Below are 20,070 nucleotides of genomic sequence, written 5' to 3'. Positions count from 1 at the left end.
ATTTTCAATCAACCCATGAAAGATAGGTCAGCCGGATCAAAGTATGGAAGTATCACCTATCATGAAGCAGAGGCTGCCCTCTGGGAAGGCCTGTACGAGCTGTCGGAAGAGGAAGAACCGCTGCGACGGGTCTCGTCCCCGATGCAGCACCTGCCAGAGTCGAGGGATTCCCTGCGATTACCCAGTTGTTCCTGCCGACAGATTCACCGTCGAAGAGTAATTATCTGTCGTTTCAGCTCCGAAAAGGCTCCGTTACTGATAACCCCGCAGACTCAAGGCCCTAATGAGGGCCAAACTTGGTGACGATGTCCAAGGATCGGACGTCGACGCCGACACGGCAGCGTCCAACTCCCCACAGCAACCAGGCATACACGCTGCGTCCATAGATGTTGAGGGGTCTTCAGACCTGGGTGTCCTATTGAGAACCCCGGCAGATATGTCCGGCTCTCCCGGCGGCATCTCTCCTTTGACTACTGCAGTCTCTACGGCCATTATGGGAGGGGACTCGACGACGACCACCACAGCGAGGGCTACCAGTGACATCAGAGATCAACCCTCTTCCGCATCCTCCCCATCTGGTTCTCAAGAACCTGATGGATATTTTGGCGAGTCATCGACATTTGCCTTCGTATCCAAGGTCTCGACTAGTGCGACAACCCACGACGCAGTGCCTGGTCACCGTGACAAACGACGCCGCCTATCGAGCACAAGAAGCGTGCATACCGCCAGCCTCGACGCCGGCCTGACGCCAGGGGAAGGCGGCGAGTGCTATGATCTCCCGCAAAAGCAGATCGCAGATGGCCTCGTGGATGCGTATTTTGCTCGTGTCCATCGTCTGTACCCCTTCGTGCACGAGCCTTCCTTCCGACTGGAATATGAACGCATGTGGACTCTCGATCCACGAGTCCTTGCAGACTCGCGTCCTATATGGTTTGGGCTTCTCAACCTAGTTTTTGCCCACGGTTGCGAGTTCTGCGACTCGGTGCGGAAGAGAGAGTCTGTCTCGATGGCGTCCCGCTTCGTCAACAACGCGAGACGCATCGTGTTCGCCCATGTCTTCACGGAAGGCAGCCTGGAATTGGTCCAGGCATTGCTCCTGATGTGCCACTACCTCCAGAGCACGCTCGAGCTGAACGAGTGCTGGAGCCTTGTCGGTCTGATGATTCGCACTTCCATCAGCCTCGGCCTGCACTTCAACCCCCCTTCTTCCGAGAGTCTGACATCTGTGCAGTGGGAAATGAGGAAGCGGATATGGTGGGGCTGCTATATCATCGATCGGACACTGAGCATGAAGTTTGGAAGGCCCCCGTCGATACAAGGGGCGAATACTTTCGACATCGATGCGCCGCTCAACGTCGATGATCAGTACATCAGCCAGGACTCGGTGGTCCCCAGACAGCCCGAGGGTCGCCCTTCCCTGACGACGTTCTTCACTCAGACGATCAAACTTGCAGATGTCATTGAGAGGGTGCTCCTCGACCTCTACCAACCGAGCCAGAATAAGAGGGCGGGTGATAAGTCGCCAAGGCAGGGCACTGTTCACTCCTACATCATTGGCCACTCGGTCCTGCTTGATGGAGAATTGCTCTCCTGGTGGAACGCGGTGCCTCCTCATCTAAAGAACGAACCAGAGGTTCCGGACGGCCCCGACTTTAAACTTCAGCGCAATGTTCTCTTCATAAGGTATCCCAAGCAATGCGCTGCTGAATTCATCCCAGTCGCTAATCAGCTAACGGTGGCCCAGGTTCTTGAATCTTCGTCTATTAATTCATCGACAATCTTTCCTCATTTTCAGTAAGCGTGAAATAGACGATCCGTTCCAACGCGCCGTCGCCATCGCTTCATGCCAGACGTGCATAACCGCGGCTCGCGAGACCATCCGAGTCATACATTCTCAGTATCGTCGTCGCTTGCTCAACTCTCTGTGGTATAATCTGCATTGTAAGCGCCCTCCCCTTGTGCCTAATCAGCCCATTTTCCGTGGTGGCTGTGGTTACTGACAGGTATAATTAATTAATCAGATGTATTCACGGCCATGGGCGTCCTTCTCTCCCTTCAGACCATGGAAAAGGCGAAGCTCGAAGCCTTTAGTGAGACGTGCCACGACGACACGTTGGAGCTGGGCATGGAATTCCTAAGGGCGGCCAGTGCCACCAGCACGCTGGCCGCCCGATACGTCGCCATGTTACGGCGCATCCGAACAGGGCCAACTGATGCCCTGACAGCAACAACGGTGGCGACAGCGGCAACGACGACGCCTGCTGCAGGTCAGGGGCAGGGACAGGGAACTCCCCATCACGGAACCATTGACGGCATCAGCGCATCGCCGTACCCCGCAGACGGTGGCATATGGCTCCCGAGACCTGCTGATGACTTTCAAATCTTTGGCGACTCTGGCCTCATGGACTTCAACGACCTGCTCTTCGGCACAGGCCTCCCTCGCGACCTGCTCTCTGCCGATTGGTCTGCCTTTGGCTTGTTGCCCGAGTAGCAATTCTGATCTGCCGGCCCTAGTAAATAGCAGGCTTGGGCTAGGCCGCGGGGTAACGCCGCCACCTTGCGGAGTTGCTCCGATGCTGCGGATGTGAGCCGCGGATGCGAGCCGACCCATGCCAAGGCCTCCCCCATCCTCCCACCACAAGTCCCCCTGTATAAACTTAACGAGTCAACAAAAGTCGACAAATAAGCAAAGGCCCATCTGCGTGCTACAAGACAATCAGAATGTTTGACAGCAAGGCCAGCATGGCATCCATTCGTTTGGTGGAGGTTGCGGCCCACCACATCCTGGTAGTCAGCCTCGTGGCGACCCCCGTGTGGCTCCTAGGTTATGTCCTCTACCAGAGGTTCTTTTCGCCCTTGGCAAAGGTCGATGGGCCCTTCTGGGCATCCCTGACCTCCATCTGGAAATTACAAAGTTTCAGCAAGGGCGATTTCCACGAGACCATCGTCGCCTTGCACCAGAAATATGGACCGATAGTGCGCATCGCTCCGACAGAAGTCATCGTCTCGGACAAGACAGCCATTAGGGAGGTCTACAGTACCACCCATGGGAGGGATTATTTGAAGGTTGGTCTCTTGGTGCTCCATCTATATATGTATGGTATGCTAATAATTACCGTCTAGACAGATTACTATGAGTAAATACCCTCTCTGAACCCCAGGTTTGTCTTGCAATCCGTTGACAGTCCTTCTTCTCGCAGTGCCTTTACTGCTTTCCGGCCAACCATCTTCGGCCAAAGAGATCCCCACCTCCATGCCCAGAGGAAGCGAATCGTCTCCCATGGATACTCCATGAACGCGCTGCAGTCCATGGAGAAGTTTGTCCAGGAGCGTGTGCGGCTATTCATGGGCAAGATGGCCACGTTCTCGTCCACGGGGGAGCGGCTCAACCTGGGGAAATGGTGCCATTTCTTCGCATTCGATGTCATTGGGGAGCTGGTAAGCCTGGCCCCCTCTTATTGCCTGCGACCTGACTACTTGGCTTTATAATCGTCAGTCGAGGACCTCCACTGATGTTGTCGTCATGTCTCAAATTTTAGGCCTTTAGCGAGGGTTTCGGCATGCTGGAAAGCGGTGTCGAGGACGAGCATATCCGCCTTATCAACAACCAGATGGAGTTTGGCTCGACAATTGGCATGCTGCCGTCGCTTATTCCTTTTACCAAATGGACCTTCCTTCCGCTTCCCTGGCTGCGAAATCTGCAGGCCGGCCGCGAGAGGCTCAAAGAAGTTAGTGTCGCGAAGCACCGATACATGTTTAGCAACTAACGTCAATTCTAGCTCACCAGGTCCCGCGTTGAGCGCCGCAGGGAGAAGGTCAGTGACCGGAAGGACCTGCTTGGCCGCCTCATTGAAGCCAAAGACCCGGTGACAGGGCAGATGCTGGATCCAATCGACCTACGTACGGAAGCCTTCTCAAGCATGTAAGTGCCCAAAAATAGAACGCTCCCGAAGCCATCAGCATCCCTATATCCCAGACCGACGCCGTTCAGGCCGAGCTAATCGAGCCACAGCGTCGCGGGATCAGACTCGACCTCGTCCGCTCTGGGCTACACATTTTACCACGTCCTAGGCCACCCATCCGTATACCAGAAACTCACCAAAGAAATCCGCGACGCCTTCCCGAACCGCTGCTATTCCACCGACGCGGAACCGCCTACGTATGCCGAACTAGGCCGTCTCCCGTACCTCCAGGCGTGCATCAAGGAGTCCCTCCGCCTCACCCCGCCAGCAACGATCAACCTGCCCCGATACGTGCCCGAAGGCGGCCGCGTCATCGCAGGGACATACCTCCCAGGCAGGGTATGCAGTCCTTTCCATCCCATCCAACTAACTCCAACCAAACTGCACAGTTCCCTCTAACGAAAATGAGAAAACCAGACCACGGTCGGCATATCCGCCGTCCCAGTCCACCTCGACCGCACCGCCTTCGGCGCCGACGCAGCGCAGTACAACCCCTCGCGCTGGATCGACGGCACCGCCGCCCCCGACGGCTCGCTTCTGAGCCCCGAGGAGATGCAGCGCTACTGGATCCCCTTCGGCCAGGGAAGCAGGCAGTGCATTGGGAAGAACGTCGCCATGTTGGAGGTATGCGACTTTTCAATTATTGCAATTCGGTTTTTTTTTCCACTTCCATCTCATCCCCCCTTTAGAGTTTGTACTAACATGGTGAATTTTTTTTTTTAAAAAAAACAGCTGATCAAGCTCGTCGGCACCCTGCTCCTCTATTTCGACGTCGAGGCCCGGGGCTCGGACAATGGGCTGGATGGGGTAGATCATGTCGAGATACCCTCGTCACAGTCGTATTTCTTCGCGAGAATGAGCAACCCGCTTTTCGTCACCGTCAAGGAGCGGGAGTAGGGCGATGCACCCGGTGGATTAGGGAGAGGGAGGGCGGGAGAAGTATGGGATTTTAGACGCAGAGGCCGAGAGACAGAACGGCAGATTTAGGTAGCTCGATTGGGTTTATTTGAGCATATCCCCTACTTGCAGGAATGCAAGCTTGGGCTGTTATCTTGGAGAAGTCCACATATCTCACCTCTGCAGCGTGCGTCAAGTGAAAAGGGGGGGGGGGGGGGGCATGCGCATCTGATAGCATGGTCCTGTTCTTCCTTTTTCATGGGAATAACCCTGAGGCCTTACCAACTTGCATACTGAGCAGTTATTGTGACTGAGCAGACTACCCTCTTCTACGTAAGGGGTTCCTTCAGGAGCTTGTCGATTGGTATGCGAGTGTCGAACTGTACAGCACCCTGGTGAGGTAGCGCTGGGTTTGTGACGAAAAGAATCTATCTGGCACTGGGAAGCGTATACGTCCTCAACGGTTGTCAGATGATATAAACCCTCTTTGGCCATGTACTCATCGGGTTGTGCAGCCGATGCGTGACGAATGTGTTGTTTCAAATGAAATGCCCAACGTCACGTGACTCTCTCAGGGGCAGGGCTTTCTCAGGTACAGGGGGACCCACCTATGGACCCCTCCAACACGGATCCGGGAAGACCTTCTGCCGGGTCTCACGAGCCGGCCGGGCTCTGGTTTTGAGTTGGTCAATCGTTCTCAGGCGGCCCGATCCTCTCTTTCTTGTCTATCTCGATCGTACAAACTTCGGACAATTAAAAGCTGTCTGGTTTATCCCTCGAAATCCTGCCTAGCTGCTCCTATCCCGCGCTCTCAATCGATATCTCGACCTCCACAGCGGAATATTACGACGAGCGGAAGGCGCTCCAGTGTTGACTTGGATGGTGCCCTGCCGCCAAACGTCGCAAGAATGGCTCCTACGCTGACGAGTAGGCAAGCAGAAGAGCTGTGCGTACAGGGCATGGTAGATAGGGGACCTGGATGTGCTGCGGATCCAAGTTAACATCATGTCCACAGACACAAGTCCATCATAGCATACCTGTCAGCGAACCAGTTGCCGAATGCTGCCGCCGCGCTCAGGACAGAGCTGAACCTCGGGGAAGATGTTTTCGATGCAGCCACAGCTAAGAAGTACGAGACATTGCTGGAGAGGAAATGGACGAGCATAGTCCGGTTACAGAAAAAGGCACGTTTGCCCGACAGGCCCTGCCCTTGGCTCTGTTTACCACACCTGAACCCACCGCCCATCGCCTACCGCCCACTCGCACAACGACATCTAACCAATCTTCACAGATTATGGACCTCGAGACCCGAAACGAAACATTGCAATCCGAGCTCGATAATGCGACCCCAAGCTCACTCTCGAAGCGCAACGACCCAGCATCATGGCTCCCCAAATCCCCGCCCCGACACACCCTAGAATCGCACCGAGAAACCATAAACTGTGTCGCTTTCCATCCAATATTCTCCTCCATTGCCTCGGGGTCCGACGATTACACCATCAAAATATGGGATTGGGAACTGGGAGAGCTGGAGAAGACAATCAAAGGCCACACAAGAGCAGTACTGGATGTCGACTACGGCGGCCCTCGTGGCGGCTGTCTTCTGGCATCCTGTAGCTCCGACCTGACCATCAAGCTGTGGGACCCTGCAGACGATTACAAGAACATCCGAACCCTACCAGGCCACGACCACAGCGTGAGCGCCATCCGCTTCATACCTTCGGGGGCCGCCGGCGCGCCACTATCCGGGAATCTGCTCGTCAGCGCGAGCAGGGACAAGACCCTCAGAATATGGGACATCACCACGGGATACTGCGTGAGGACCCTCCACGGCCATAGCAGCTGGGTCCGCGACGTATGTCCCTCGCCCGACGGCCGCTTCCTCGTCTCGACCGGCGACGACATGACCGTCCGACTGTGGGACATCTCGGTGCTGGAGCCGGAAACAAAGCTGATAATGTATGGTCATGAGCATTTCAACGAATGCTGCGCGCTCGCACCACCTTCCTCGTACCAATATCTGGCGCCCCTCGCCGGGCTGAAGAAACCCCCGCCTGCGAGTAGCACGGCCGAGTTCATGGCCACCGGGTCGCGGGACAAGACGATAAGGCTCTGGGACGCTCGCGGGACGTGCCTTGCGACGCTGGTGGGCCACGACAACTGGGTGCGCGCCGTGATCTTCCACCCCAGCGGCAAGTACCTGCTCTCGGCGTCGGACGACAGGACGTTGAGATGCTGGGATTTGAGCCAGGGGGGCAAGTGCGTCAAGGTCCTTGGGAACGTGCACGAGGCCTTCGTCACCTGCCTGAGGTGGGCCCCGGGAATCATCAAGGAGAGCGTCGTGGCCGCCGAGGTGCAGAACGGCGAGGCCGGCGGCGGGACGCCGAAACGCAACGGCGCCGAAAGGCCGGGCCCCGACGTGCAGATCCGCTGCATCATCGCCACCGGGGGGGTGGATCGGAAGTTGAGGATCTTTGCGAACTGAGGTTGACCGATGATGATATAAAGAAGGAAGGGGAAAAGGGACCTTGAGGGGAGGAGGAGGCGCAACGGATTGCATTGGCAGAGGCGCAAGTTTGGGGGGAGGTGTTCTGGGGAGTTGTTCTGGGGATGAGCCATCGGTCGATACACATTTGGCACTCTTACGGGCCGCCCCTGAATAAACATAATCCACGCTTCCGGGTTTCCAGACTGACAGGACCCAAGACGGAAGACACGGCAGGATCGGGAGGTGCCAACAACGATCTACATACATACATACTTGGCCTGGTTGCGACCCTCCCTCTGTTGTTCGAACGTGATTGCGGCGCATTCAACTTCCCCATCGACATTAGTGCTTAAGTTGCCAAGTGTATGTGTTCGTGTTCTCTTTCCGCTGCATTCTTGCACATATATGTACAGTCCATGGCCCCTCAGCCCGCCTCGCTCCCCCAGTTGTAGATCGGTTCGCCTTTCCTCACCCCTTCGCCCCAACTACGCTACCTACCAAGTATCAGAAACCCACTCTTAGCCACGCCTTCCCGATACCCGCCCACCATGGCAAACACCTCAATCCACTCCACCATAGAAGCCACGCTAGCCGACTTTCTCTCACGCACCCTCACAGCAGACGACTACACGCGTCAGCTAGCCTCGGCGTCGCTTCTCCGCATCCTCGGGATCCCCTCAGCTACGATGGACAACGAATCCTACGAGCAGCGCCTGGCGCCCGAGCTCGGGCTGCTCGAGTCGGTCGGTGCGGATCGAGACGCTCGCATCTGAGCGTCGACGCGTCGCGGCGGAGCGAGGACGGCGCGGGACCTGAAGCTGCGGGGCGGGGGGGACGTTGAGTTTGGCTGGTTTGTCGAGTTTGGCGAGGATAAAACGAGGATCACGAGGGTGGTGCAGTTTGTGGATACGGTTGAGGCACTGAGGGTTTTCCGCGTTGATGGGGGAGGTCGCGGCTGAGGCGGAGAAGGGGGGTTGGATTCGGGGGTGTGAATCGGGGGGTGGTGGTGCGTGGTGATGGAGCCATGTCGGTTAGTTCTTAATATTGTTATGGTGGCTGTCATCGTTACACCAAACGTAGACCTTCAGGATTATGGGAGCGGAGTAGGTCAAGAAGGCCAGGCAGCCGGCTCACTCGTACAGTAGCACTCCGCCCAAAGGAAGGTCGTGAGCCACATAACTGGGTATTCTTTATCGGAACCATGGTCGTGACGCAGGATGATTGCCACGGACTTGTCGTCCAAATTTTGGCAGGAGGTATCCTAAGCAAGTTGGATTAATGGAAAAACGCTTGTGTACGCCCCTTTCCCACTCGTCCTGTGGCTTCCATGACAGGTCCATGATGCAGACCGGCCACAGCGCGAACCGCACGACGAGCACAAACACCGCCGTCGGCCAGCCCAGTCGTCCCTTCCCCTTCCACTTCCCCTTCCCCCGCTCCTGCCCCTGACGCGTCTGCCTGACGGTCCCACCGTTGGAAATAATCGGTTTAAACCGTTAACGGGCTTTCATGTATCCAGGTACGATCTCAGATCATGTGCATGCAACATCCTCCTCATGCCAGATCCAATGCAACAAGGTCCCACCCAGTATTATCCGAGAAAATAACCACTGCCAATTTCAAGCTTGTGTTGGTGTCACTTGGTATGCCCCTTGGAGTGCCCAATCTGCTCGCAGTTATATATATACAAGTGCAGAGGACACTTACAGTATACACGTAACCGCCGCCCGTCTTTAAAACCTCACACTGCTGCCTCCTTGAAGATGTCCAGCGGAAACTTGTTAGCAATCTCCTGGTACCCGGCAACATTGGGGTGCAGGTGATCACCGCTATCAAAGTTCGCCTTCAGCCTATCACCCTGGCCAATGATAGAGGCAAAGTCGACAGCATAGTCAAAGTTCCCAGGCGCCATGATCCACCGGTTAACCGTCTGCCTCGCCTGCTCATGCGACCCGCTAGCGTAGCCATTCCCACCAAACGGCGTGATGGTGGCGCCGACGGTCACGCACCCGGCCTCCCTAGCGTCTGCCACGATCTGCTTGAATGCGCTGATGAGCTGCGTCGCCACGTTGCCGCCGCCGCTGCCGCCGATGTCGTTGACGCCCTCGAAGATCATGACGTACTTGACGCCCGGCTGGCCAATCGCGTCGCGCCTGTACCGCGACAGCAGGAAGGGGCCGAGCCCGCCCGACAGGACTGCGTTGCCGCCGGCCGCCTGGTTGGCCACCGCCACGTTGGTGATTCCGGCGGCCTGCATCTTCACGAGGAGGAGGTCCGTCCAGCTGCCGGGGGGTGGTCTCGTTAGACGACATGTGTCTTGCGGGGGTTTGAGAGGCCGGGGGTGGGGGACCTACCGGTTGTTCTTGTCGTCGTCGCTGCCGCGGCCGTCGGTGATGCTGTCTCCTAGGATGATGAGAGCAGACGTGTTCTGGGGCGCCCAGGCTTCGACTCCGCTCACGAAGTACCTAGATTTTTTTGTTAGCCACCACGATGGCCTGCCTAACGGGCTGAGGGCGGCCAAGAGTGCAATTACCAATGCTTGGTGTTGGATCCCGTTACGGCCGAGTCGTTGACCCTGTTGCCTTGCTGCATCCAAGAAGTGGTGCGACTCCCGGGGTGTCCGGTGATCTTGTTTCCGGACTGTCCGCCCTGGCTGTACAGCGTCACCGTAAGCATCGACTGCGGCTGGATCTTGAAGTCGATGGGGTCCGAGTAGATGACTTTGCCGCGCGGGATGGTGACCGAGCTCGCACCCGCGAACGTGAGTCCCATCAAGGTCGCCGTGTCAATGCCGTTGACGCCAATCTTTGTTCCCGTGGGCAGGGCAAGGGACGCGGCCGTGATGGGTAGATCGCTCCCGCCAAAGGTGTTGGAGATCTGCACGCGGAGTCTGTCTGCGCCGATAGACATGTGCAGGGTCTGGCGTAGGGTGGCGTTCTTGAATATCGAACCCCCTCCATTCTGTTTTGATCGTTCTCGTCAGTCCCTAAGGCCTCCAAAGCCCTATGCTGGGATAGATATGTTCAACGTACGAATGGTGATGGCGGTAGGTTGTCCGGCTCAACCTCCTGGGGCATAGACGTCCATGTTGGAACCCAGTGATAGTCGTCGTCCGCAAGGGCAACATCTGCGATTGGAGTGGGAACAGCAGTTGCAAAAACCGAGAAGAAAAGGGCGATCCCTCCCAAGAGCTTGGTCAAACTGTTACGGTTGCCCATCCCGAAGCCTGTATGGGGAGCCATTTTCCCAGTCTTTTTTTTTCAAGATCTGCTACGACACGACATATGGTAGGATGGCTCTCACGATCAGTAGTGAGCTTGACTGGCTTTTCATATTCCGGTACGATATAAGAGCGGCTATGAGTGATTGTGTTTCATTCGTCAATTCCACGGCCATATTTAGCCAAAACAATGCACCCCAGAGGTACGATGCGGAGTGCGGAGATGTGGAGATTCGGAGACGCGGAGGTTCGGATTGAAGGCTCGGGATGATTCCGGCTGGCTAGCCTGTGTACTTAATTAGCAATTGTAATGCGATCGACCGGGTTTGCCCACATAGTCGGGAAGTTCATTGCTACTTTGGGGAACCAATTCTCGTCCCCAGGTATTATCTCCCCTCTCGATGGATGACATGGCATGATGACAGCCGCATCCCCCAATGGCCCCCCTGAGATGCCCCTCCCCGGCGTTCTTCAATGCCTATGCCCCTCCATGGCGGATGACTTCCGGTAGTTCGTCACCCGTTCGGTAGCTGGTCCTGCGGAGCCGGAGGGTGGGAGTGTCGTTCGATGGCATCTTGCGCTCCCGCGCTTCGAGTCGGGAATGCATCTTCGCCCCAGTCGTGGGCATTGTTTGATGTACGCCGTCAGAATAACTCATTCGTAATATTTAGGTTGTTCCCTATCCATGTCAGGATACCTGCATATCTCTTCGGCTTAACCAGCAGCCTAGATTCATGGTCAATATGTATCAACTCGAAGTAGTAATGAGGATCATACTCGGCACAGTTGAGATGCCTCAGTGCCCGATCGACTCGCTCTAGTTATCCAAAGTTCGGTAACCCCTTTTGCTGTCCACGTTCTCACCCTAGATTCCCTGGTAAGTGCGTGTTAAGAAGCTTCTAGCCTCTCTCATCCCAGGTGGGCTTCTCGGTACTATCTGAAGTACTGTTTCCTCCTGGATATCACCCTTCCTAGTTGATCTGCAAGTCTTGGATTGATAGACGTAAACTTGGAATGCACCTGCCTGATATCGTAGGTTACAAAGTGAGAAGTCTCGGTAGAGTGTGGTGGAACAAATCATTTTGAGGTGCTGGATTCCTTATCGCCATGCTTCGGCGCCAAAGAAATCGACTATGACTGCTAGATCCAACGAAATCTGTTCGAGCTCTGACTCGAGAGACCTTTGTCCTACATCCATCACCTTGCAACTCACCGTGCGACAACTTCTCGCGAGGGAAACTGACCGACCTGGCTTGACTAACGGGTAACTAATCAGAATTAAATCGAGATGAAGGTCGTACTATTTCCTAAAAGCTTACAAACTTCCAATCCCAAGAACTGAAACGTCTCTCTAAAAGCGAACCACATGGGTTCCCATTTAGTAGACCGGGCAAGTCAAATACACGCAAAGATACCGACACATCCGATAATCTATTGTCCGTCCCACATCTTGGGTCCAGGCATAACATAAGCCTTCGGGCTGCTCGCCCACTTGTCGTACTTGATTCCCGGATCATCAGCCTTGTAGATGCCGGGGATCTTGACCAGGGGCGCCGGGGTGCCGCCGCCGGGACCCTCGACCCTGAGCTGTGTGCACTCCATGTAGAACTGGGCCCTGTCCTTGAACGCCTCGTGCAGGGCGATGTGCTCGAAGCGGACCAGGTACTCGCCGGGGGGCGTCTTCTCGGGGATGGTGAACTCGATGCGGTCCTTCTGGTACGAGCACCAGGCGAAGTCGTTGCCCGGGTTGGCGCCGCACAGGCCCGTCTCGTAGACCTTGAACCAGTCGCCCGACCCGTCGTAGTCCTTGGCCAGGTCGGGTGCCTTGGACATGTACACGAACCCCGGCCCGGGGTGCTCGATGGTCTCGCGGTTGAACACCTTGAGCGCGACCTTGTCGCCGGCCTTGACGTCGTAGGTCGGCGTGTTGCCCGCCTTGGCGCCCCTGTTGCACCGTAGCTCGTTGCTCTGCACGATGTCGGGGAAGGCCGGGTTGTACGAGTTGCTGTTGCGGCGGACGTAGTCGTACTCGCCGCCGATGGTCTTGCCGTTGACGATGAGGATGTTGAAGATGTAATGGGCCTCGGCCAGGGCCGACAGGGCGGCGACGAGAAGAACGGACTTCATGGCCGGCAGAGTAGATGGAGGCGGTCCCAGACGAGGTTGAGACTAGTAGAGAGCCAAGTATCTGCTGGCGAGAAGCTGAGGAGGCCTACGGGGTTTAAATAGAGGTGACCGGGCATTTATCCAGTCTCTCTGACGGCATATTGACCGGGTCCCCTAAGAGTTATTCTTGGCTTTTAGGTTATCCACCTCCGTGTGTAACGACTATTGGGTGAGGATCCTCCCCCGCCCGCCATCCTCATAGATCATGGCTTGGAAAAGGTTACGAAATCTGGGGTGCATGTCGACTAATTGTCCATCGGCCCATATCCCAAACTGCCGATTGGGGAATATCTCCTATGGTTTTAGTCTTCTAGCCACCTAAATTACTTATTGATACAAGTATTTCTCGTGGTTTTCGGTCAGCAAATTGGCAAGGAGCAACTACTTGGCAAACTTGTGAGTATTAGGTTAGATGCCGGCAGTTGTATTAAGAGGCGTGGTGTGCTCTAATAGAGAGGACTTGGCAAACCTCTTGGGCAGCAATAATTGACTCTTAGCCGGTCGGCTCTTGGGTGGAGCGGTTGGGTTGCTCAGACTTGGCGCCTATTAACTTCGTCTCCTGAATAGGCTGTGGTGGAATTCATGATACACAATGTCCAAGGCAATTCCTCCCTAGATACCGCCCCCGAGACACTCTACGTCCCAGGCGTGTGGACAATGATCTCTTGGGCAACCTCATGTCACGGGACGACTGATTTGGAAGGGCTTAAACCTGCTAATTGGTGACCTTGGCTATACATAACTTAGAGAACGCGAAGGAACCTGTTTGTGACACACACACACACACACACACGCGCGATGTGTGGAAGATTAGACCATTCTGCTAACTTCCGGCCGGCACCCGTAGATAAGAGGTTGAGGAAAGAAAAGAGGAAATTTGGGGACAGCTGGTCCTGTCCGGGGCGCGTCGGCTGCCGAAGAAGAGCGGCTAAAATCCGTGTGTGGAGGGAGGGGTTTGGGGGGAAAGAGAGAAAATAGAGAAAAAAATAAACCAATTCTCCCCCACTTCATTTCTCCATCTTCGCTCCAACGCAGTCATCTCCCATCTCCTTGGATCAACACTTACGATGCGCGAGGGTATTAAGCACCGGCTTCGTGACTACTTCGACTCTGCAGATGAGGTGTTGCACGCATGCATCCGCGATGGTGATATTCAGCAGCTACAGCAACAGCTCCGTGCCTCGCCCGCCCCGAACATCAACTATTCTCACCCTGGATTCGGTCCGCCGGTTCATTTCGCTGCATGGTGCGGCAACTTAGATGCCGTAGAGCTGCTGCTAGCGGCTGGTGCAGATCCTCTTCTCGTTAGCTACGGCGAGCAGAGGCTCACGGCCATCGGATTTGCCGCCCTCAAGGGGCATCGAGATGTCGTCAAGCGCCTCTGGATGTGTTGTCCTCCGGAAGGCCATGTGCACGGGGTCAAGCCTTATCAGGCATGTCTCGTTGTGGCGGCGACACATGGACATGTCGCTGTTGTCGAAGATCTGTTGGGCTGGTGGAACGGTTGGTCACAGGATTCGAAGATCGAGGCGCTGCTGTGGGCTGCACGGCGATGGCACCTTGGAGTGGCTACTTTGCTCTTGAGCAGGGCATTATTCGAGCAATCGACCCTTCAAGAGGCGCTGCACGCTGCTACAGGCAAGAAGTTTATGCTGTCTGGTGAGTTCAAAGTCAAGTACGAGGGCATTGACTACCTCAACCAGCAACTGCTGATTGCGTTGTTAATCGATGCTGGGGCGGACCCAAATTCTTGTCCAAACAACACGCCTCTTATATACAGCGTCGCCTACAACGCAAATCTCACAGGCGCGCTTAAGACGCTGCTTGAAAAGGGCGCAGACCCTAACAAGACCAACGGGTCTGGCAAATCTGCTCTACATGTCCTCGCCGAGCCGATCGGAATAGGTCAAGCCAAACATGATCTTCTGAACGAGACTGCAATCCGCCTGCTGCTGCAACATAAAGCTTCCGTGTCTCAGCCAGACGACGCAGGCGAGTGTCCCTTACACTGGGCTGCTTATGGATTAGACTTGCGTCTTTTCCGCCTGTACCTATCCTCTTGTTCAGAGCAAGACCAGGATGCCCTACTGCAGTTAACAAACCATGATGGGGAGACGTTACTGCATTTTGCCGCCGCTGGATGCCGCATTGAGGTAATGGAGTTCCTGATTGTTCAAGGTTTGGATATCAACGCGAAGAACTCCAACGGCTGGACACCCTTGATGTGCGCTCTGATCCCCATCGATCGGAATCCATGCATAGCGATCAAGTCACCCGCCAAGGCAATGCAAGCAGCTCAGTATCTTCTCTCTCATGGCGCCGATGCTGGTATCACGACAGATGAGGGCTGGACGCCGCTACATGGCCTCGCGCTTCACTGCGATCCCGACGTAAATGGCAAGGCAGCGGACCTCACCAAGGTCTTGATATCTCACGGTGCCGACCCGGAAGCCCGCGCTCCTCTGTTGAGCCCAGACGCCAAGGAAGTTGTACCTTCGCTTGGCCTGCCCTGGGGCTACCGTTTGCGAGACGCGATGGCAGATCCGTCAACCCAGAGAATGGTCATTCGGCCTGGCCTGACGCCGTTGTACTGGGCAGCCGAGCGTGGCGCCGTCGGCGTCATCAGAACGCTACTAGCTCATGGCGTCGATGTTTCGTCAATGGATGTGGACGGGATCTCCCCTGCAAGAACGGCGGCCGAATCGAAGTTTCTGAAGAGGCAGCCTGGGCTCGTTGATAACCTTATCGGGCTGCTGTTAGCCGCCGGCGCGGGATTCTGAGGTATTTCCTAACCCTCTGGGGCCTTAAGTCGTCAAGCCCTGAAGCAATCCATCGCCCTTCCATTGTTCCCACCCCTCGTCTCCGGAGCCAAGGGCCCGCTTGAGCCCCGTGAAGAGATTTGTGAACGTCTTTCGGTCAGGCGCTGTCGGGGCCAAGAGCGAAGAAGAATCTCTGGACCTTCCTGCCCTCGATAACATAGTTAGCAAGATCTTCACGGCCCTTTCTCGGAAGATGCTAGCTAGCCGTAGTTCATCCGCGGCTAGCTCATTGGAGCCGTTGTAGAACTCAGTCACCGGCCACAGCATGCACGGGGAGCAGAAGGCCTCCGCCCTGGAAACCGTCTGGGTCCATTCCCAGTCTATGATTCCGACGACGTCGAAAGAGCTGTTGACCAGGATATGGTCACCCTTGTCGTCCGGGTGCTTGAGGAAGGATTGGCCCCCTGATGAGACGTCTTCCCAAAGGCCGCCAACAACCTCCAAGCGGAAGTGGTGTGCGAGGTAGGCGTCTACCGGATGGCAGGCGTCAATCTCGCTGCTGGCTATCATTGCGAGGTATGATTCGAGCATGGCGCGTGACCCCCTAAGCGAGGAAGAGAAGGGACCTAGCGGACCTCCACCTCCCATGCGGAAGGTTGCGGGATGTGCGAGACCTTGAACCTCAAACTCGGTGGTATCCTCAGCCGAGGAGACGAGTGACCCCATTGCTTCGAAGGGATGCTTCTCGATCTCGAGGAATATGTCAGCCAGCTGTTGCATGACCTTCTCCTTCTGCGTCGGAGTCGCCTCCTGCCAGTCCAGGGGCTTTCCGTCCAGTTTTTCCATCAGGATGTAGCCGACTCCAACTGGGTTCTCCGGATCAGATTCGCATGCCCAGTCAAAGATGTTGGGTGCGGGAATGCGAGTGTGTTGTTGAAGGTAGGCCATGGTGGTAGCTTCGCTTCGAAGGATGCAGTCACGGACTTCCCGTGGCGTTGATGAGGTCCTCGCAAGGCGGAAACGTGCGAGCCACTTGACATCGTCTTGGAAGGTGATCTCGGTGTGGCAGTTCTGGTTTCCCATCATAGCTGACAGGCTCCTGCGGGACAATTCAACGGTACAAGGGATACCACCCCTAAGCATCGATGCGCGGGAGCATAATCTGGAACCATCTACTGGGCGGCATAGCTCGTCTATATGGCGGGCCTCTGTGGCTGCATATTGAGCGGAATAGGATTCCCAGTTTTCCTGAAGTGATGGGCATGAGTAGTGCTGCCATGGCTGATTCTTGAGCGGGTATATCACGAACCTCTGGCTTCGGGCATTCGTGCCACGGCTCTCGAAGATGAGTGCGACAGAGGTGTCTGTCACACAGCAAGCAGTCTCCTGCTCTTTGCACAGCCGGTTTCCTACAAGTCTCCCATTCACACGACCACAGAGGCATCACGAGAGATGTGTTTGAGGAAGGCTTGGGTCAGTTCAGAATGTTGAAATGATATGGGAGAAAAAGAGCGACCAAGATTAAGCGAGGGAATCGAGAAGGAAGTCTAGGGACGGGGAGGCTTGTTGCTCCGGTTTTGCTCAGAGCGAGTATTTCCTTATTCCGACAGCGAAATGCCAAGTCGCGTGGCCATCAACATTAGACGCTAGGTACTGTGTACAGCACCAAGAACCGCAGCCATTTGAGGCCAGGATTAAGTTCCAAACGGCAATGAATTAATCGCTTCTAGAGACTCTGCTGATGTGAAACTTTGGAGAAAGTATCCTGCGAGCGAGGACGATGCGGGAGAGAAGAGTGATGATAGCGTAGCGACGATCAAGGCGAGGTCAAATGAGGAGTTAGTTATAAAACATACGGATGTAAGGGGTGCAGTTTTATGCAAGGCAGAATAGACTCGCGCGACTTGCTGATATTCGCCTAGAGGAAGAAATGAATCTACAAGAACATAGAACCAAGTCTTGCCATAAGGGGTTAGACAACTTGTTGGGTTCTTACTTCTTAGCTTGAGGGGTTCTACGCAGTAGCCTCAAGAACCCCACACAGGGCGCTCAACTTCTCTCCTATAGTCTCTCTATCCCTGTGCAATGGTCTACCATGTCATCAGGCACCCTTCGGCCGCCATTTAGGAAGAGCGTAAAAGTCAGGCAGGCATGCGACTGCTGTCGTGCCCGCAAGGTCCGCTGCGACGGCGCTAGCCCTTGCGCAAATTGCACAAGCGCTACCTTTGAGTGCACCTACCTCGCGGTGCACAAGAAAACAGGCCCCAAGGGTCGACGGCGAGTGTCAACACAGCCTCGTTATGCTGTGAGACCAGCAGTTCCTGTCATCAACCTGCCGCCCGAGCTTCCAGCTGCCAGCCGTCCCGACTCGGAGCCTGATAGCGTGGCGTCAGCTTCGCCTGAACCTGAGCAGCTACTTGAAGACCAGGCCGGACACCGATATGCGCAACTTGGGCCACACACTGCAGGCACACCGGTCGACGCTCGGCTTCTGGGAGGCCATCATGGAATCTGCACCAACCTCAGGGACCCATTCGGGTTTCAGCCTTCGCCCCTTGTGTCCACTGAGTTGGTAGCCTTATGCTTGGATGCCTTTTTCACCCATAAATATCCCATCACACCGATTCTCGATCGCCGCCAGATGGAAGCTGCCCTGCCGCACCTTGCGGCTTTACCAGAGCTGTACGCCCTTTTAACGGCATGCTGCGCTGTCATGGTGCTCTCCCCTGAGATCCTCGAGTCATCCTCACCGTCCTCACCATCCCCATCTCCATCATCACCTTCAGCAGCATCAATATCAACATCAACATCAACATCAACATCAACATCACCAGCCCCACCTGCACTTCCCTCTGCCGAGTTCCTCATATCCGAAACCACCCGGGCCAGGCGGTTCTGCAACTACATCGAGAGCCCATCACTGACAACCGTTCAAACGTCCTTCTTCCTCTTCTCCGCCTTCTTCTGCCTCGGCAGGGACAACTCGGCGTGGTTCTACATCCGTGAGGCCATAACCATGCTCCAGCTACTCCGCCTGCACGAGGAGGACACCTACGCCTCCATCGCCCCCGACCAGGCCGCCTTCTCGCGCCGCCTGTTCTGGGTCCTCTTCATCACCGAGCGAGCCTACGCCCTCCAGCGGCACAGGCTGCTGACCCTGCAGAGGACCCTCGCCCTCCCCGCCGTCGACCCGGCCGGGCCCGAGGCCCACATCCTCTCGGGCTTCCTGGACCTCATCTCCCTCTTCCAGCACTTCGACAACGACTTCCTCGCCCTGTGGAACCTCCCCCTCGCGACGCCCCCGCCCGCCGGCACCCCCCCTCCGGAACCCCTGACCCGACTACAGAGCGTCCTAGCCCGCCGCGGGCCCCCACCAGGCCACTGCGCCGAGAGCCAGCAGGCCGACCTCGTCGTGTCGCGGCAATGGCTCAAGACCATGGTATGGCAGCTCTGCGTATCCAAGACCCCACTACCAAGCTCCTCCCGCTCCCGCTCCCGCACCGCCGACGACAGCATGACCCTCCACTACCCCGTGACGATCGCGCGCGAGGTCGTCGCCGCGGCGCGGGACCTGCCCCGGGGCGCCCTCGAGGCCAACGGCGTGGGCATCGTCGAGAAGGTCTTCGACATCGGCTGCTCGCTGGCCGACGTGCTCGCGCTGGCGCCCCGCGCCGCGCCCCCCGAGGCCCTCGCCGTCGGGCCCCGCGACTGCCTCGTCGAGATCGTCCGCATCGTCGGCAACACGGTCCGGGGGGGCGGCGAGTCCAGGCACCTGCGCGTCCTGGTCGCCAAGGCGAGCGAGTGTCTGCGAGTGGGCGTGGACAGGGGGGTGGCGGTGGTAGGTGCTGGTGCGGGGTGGGGTTCGCGTGAGGGGGGTCGTGAGGTTTACGAGCTTTGTGGCGATGGGGACGGGGATGACACTGCGGAAGGAGATGCAGAGGCCATGTGTGAAATGAGCGGGAATGACGGCCTGGATGATCATTATTTGCTGAGCGAATATCAAGGGGACTGGGGGGAAGAGGGGGAAGGGGTGAGTGATGAAGGCACGGAGTTTTTTCTACCCTATCCTTGAGGTGTTGAAGCTTCGGTCCTCCATGCATTCCTCCATGCTTCCCTCTACTTCACCGTGTCATCGAGCTGTCAGCTAGGCTTGGTCATATACGCCCGAGAATTAACACCTCAAGCCGACAAGCGCAGTCATTCCTGCCCGACCCCCACACAACGACAGCGGGCCCGTCGATGGAGCGACGCAGGCCCAAACCTTGCGTGGTGGGCTTACGCAGCCGCCAGTCTCGACGAAACAACAGAGGGAGCAAATATTTTTCCGCACACCTTTAAGACCGAACCAGCCCCATACCAGCTCTAGGCATGGCGACGGGTAGCGCGGACGAATGCGTGTAGTACGAGCTCGGATTCCATCGCATATACCGGAGCTACGATGTTGAGTCCGCGGAACATACACTGAAGCCACGGCTCTGCATCTATTAATGTAACTGGCCGGGTCTTAGGAAACGTGTTACGTTGAGCAATCGTTCCATGGGCACTGTACCGTACAAAGCAATTTGAGCATTTGTGAAG

General features: G+C 56.3%; 8 protein-coding genes across 8 annotated transcripts; 5 read left to right on the top strand and 3 right to left on the bottom strand.

Annotated features, from left to right (window-relative positions):
* Positions 1-43: 43 nt before the first annotated feature.
* Positions 44-2,491, top strand: QBC33DRAFT_460949 (transcription factor; the record flags this gene model as incomplete). The annotated part of the gene is made up of 5 exons (XM_060425014.1): positions 44-216; positions 271-299; positions 525-1,683; positions 1,745-1,941; positions 2,022-2,491. The coding sequence occupies 5 exons, from the start codon at positions 44-46 to the stop codon at positions 2,489-2,491; spliced, it is 2,028 nt and encodes a 675-aa protein (XP_060278827.1).
* Positions 2,492-2,721: 230 nt separating this feature from the next.
* Positions 2,722-5,064, top strand: QBC33DRAFT_600115 (cytochrome P450; the record flags this gene model as incomplete). The annotated part of the gene is made up of 8 exons (XM_060432069.1): positions 2,722-3,066; positions 3,124-3,137; positions 3,201-3,438; positions 3,540-3,728; positions 3,780-3,922; positions 4,013-4,301; positions 4,380-4,586; positions 4,695-5,064. 8 exons carry the CDS (start codon positions 2,722-2,724, stop codon positions 4,857-4,859), a joined length of 1,590 nt encoding a protein of 529 aa, XP_060278826.1. The 3' UTR covers positions 4,860-5,064.
* A 703-nt stretch (positions 5,065-5,767) lies between these two features.
* Positions 5,768-7,344, top strand: QBC33DRAFT_563601 (nuclear distribution protein PAC1; the record flags this gene model as incomplete). Its single annotated transcript, XM_060430298.1, has 3 exons — positions 5,768-5,805; positions 5,875-6,025; positions 6,151-7,344. 3 exons carry the CDS (start codon positions 5,768-5,770, stop codon positions 7,342-7,344), a joined length of 1,383 nt encoding a protein of 460 aa, XP_060278825.1.
* A 1,744-nt stretch (positions 7,345-9,088) lies between these two features.
* Positions 9,089-10,565, bottom strand: QBC33DRAFT_500780 (SGNH hydrolase; the record flags this gene model as incomplete). Its single annotated transcript, XM_060425682.1, has 4 exons — positions 9,089-9,629; positions 9,702-9,812; positions 9,881-10,301; positions 10,376-10,565. The coding sequence occupies 4 exons, from the start codon at positions 10,563-10,565 to the stop codon at positions 9,089-9,091; spliced, it is 1,263 nt and encodes a 420-aa protein (XP_060278824.1).
* A 1,433-nt stretch (positions 10,566-11,998) lies between these two features.
* QBC33DRAFT_600104 (family 61 putative glycoside hydrolase) lies at positions 11,999-12,694 on the bottom strand (the record flags this gene model as incomplete). Its single annotated transcript, XM_060432068.1, has 1 exon — positions 11,999-12,694. One exon carries the CDS (start codon positions 12,692-12,694, stop codon positions 11,999-12,001), a length of 696 nt encoding a protein of 231 aa, XP_060278823.1.
* Positions 12,695-13,706: 1,012 nt separating this feature from the next.
* Positions 13,707-15,525, top strand: QBC33DRAFT_258358 (ankyrin repeat protein). Its single transcript, XM_060423083.1, has one exon. It carries the CDS (start codon positions 13,801-13,803, stop codon positions 15,511-15,513), a length of 1,713 nt encoding a protein of 570 aa, XP_060278822.1. The 5' UTR covers positions 13,707-13,800; the 3' UTR covers positions 15,514-15,525.
* Positions 15,526-17,061, bottom strand: QBC33DRAFT_258357 (uncharacterized protein). Its single transcript, XM_060423082.1, has 2 exons — positions 16,802-17,061; positions 15,526-16,740 (listed from the first exon to the last, which is right to left on the bottom strand). The coding sequence occupies exons 1-2, from the start codon at positions 16,934-16,936 to the stop codon at positions 15,538-15,540; spliced, it is 1,338 nt and encodes a 445-aa protein (XP_060278821.1). The 5' UTR covers positions 16,937-17,061; the 3' UTR covers positions 15,526-15,537.
* Positions 17,062-17,535: 474 nt separating this feature from the next.
* On the top strand, positions 17,536-19,448 carry QBC33DRAFT_600098 (RING-3 protein; the record flags this gene model as incomplete). Its single annotated transcript, XM_060432067.1, has 2 exons — positions 17,536-19,330; positions 19,431-19,448. The coding sequence occupies exons 1-2, from the start codon at positions 17,588-17,590 to the stop codon at positions 19,446-19,448; spliced, it is 1,761 nt and encodes a 586-aa protein (XP_060278820.1). The 5' UTR covers positions 17,536-17,587.
* Positions 19,449-20,070: the final 622 nt, after the last annotated feature.

This window comes from Phialemonium atrogriseum (genome assembly GCF_030411735.1).
Source record: "Phialemonium atrogriseum strain 8032-3 unplaced genomic scaffold QBC33scaffold_39, whole genome shotgun sequence".
Classification (NCBI taxonomy): Eukaryota; Fungi; Ascomycota; class Sordariomycetes; order Cephalothecales; family Cephalothecaceae; genus Phialemonium; species Phialemonium atrogriseum.
This window is presented reverse-complemented; position numbering and strand designations above follow the sequence as displayed.

Coding starts and splice junctions, on each gene's coding strand:
- QBC33DRAFT_258358 (XM_060423083.1), top strand. CDS start 13,801: ATGCGCGAGGGTATTAAGCACCGGCTTCGTGACTACTTCGACTCTGCA.
- QBC33DRAFT_258357 (XM_060423082.1), bottom strand. CDS start 16,936: ATGCCTCTGTGGTCGTGTGAATGGGAGACTTGTAGGAAACCGGCTGTG. Junction 16,741..16,801: donor ACGAATGCCCGAAGCCAGAG/GTTCGTGATATA, acceptor CCATCACTTCAG/GAAAACTGGGAATCCTATTC.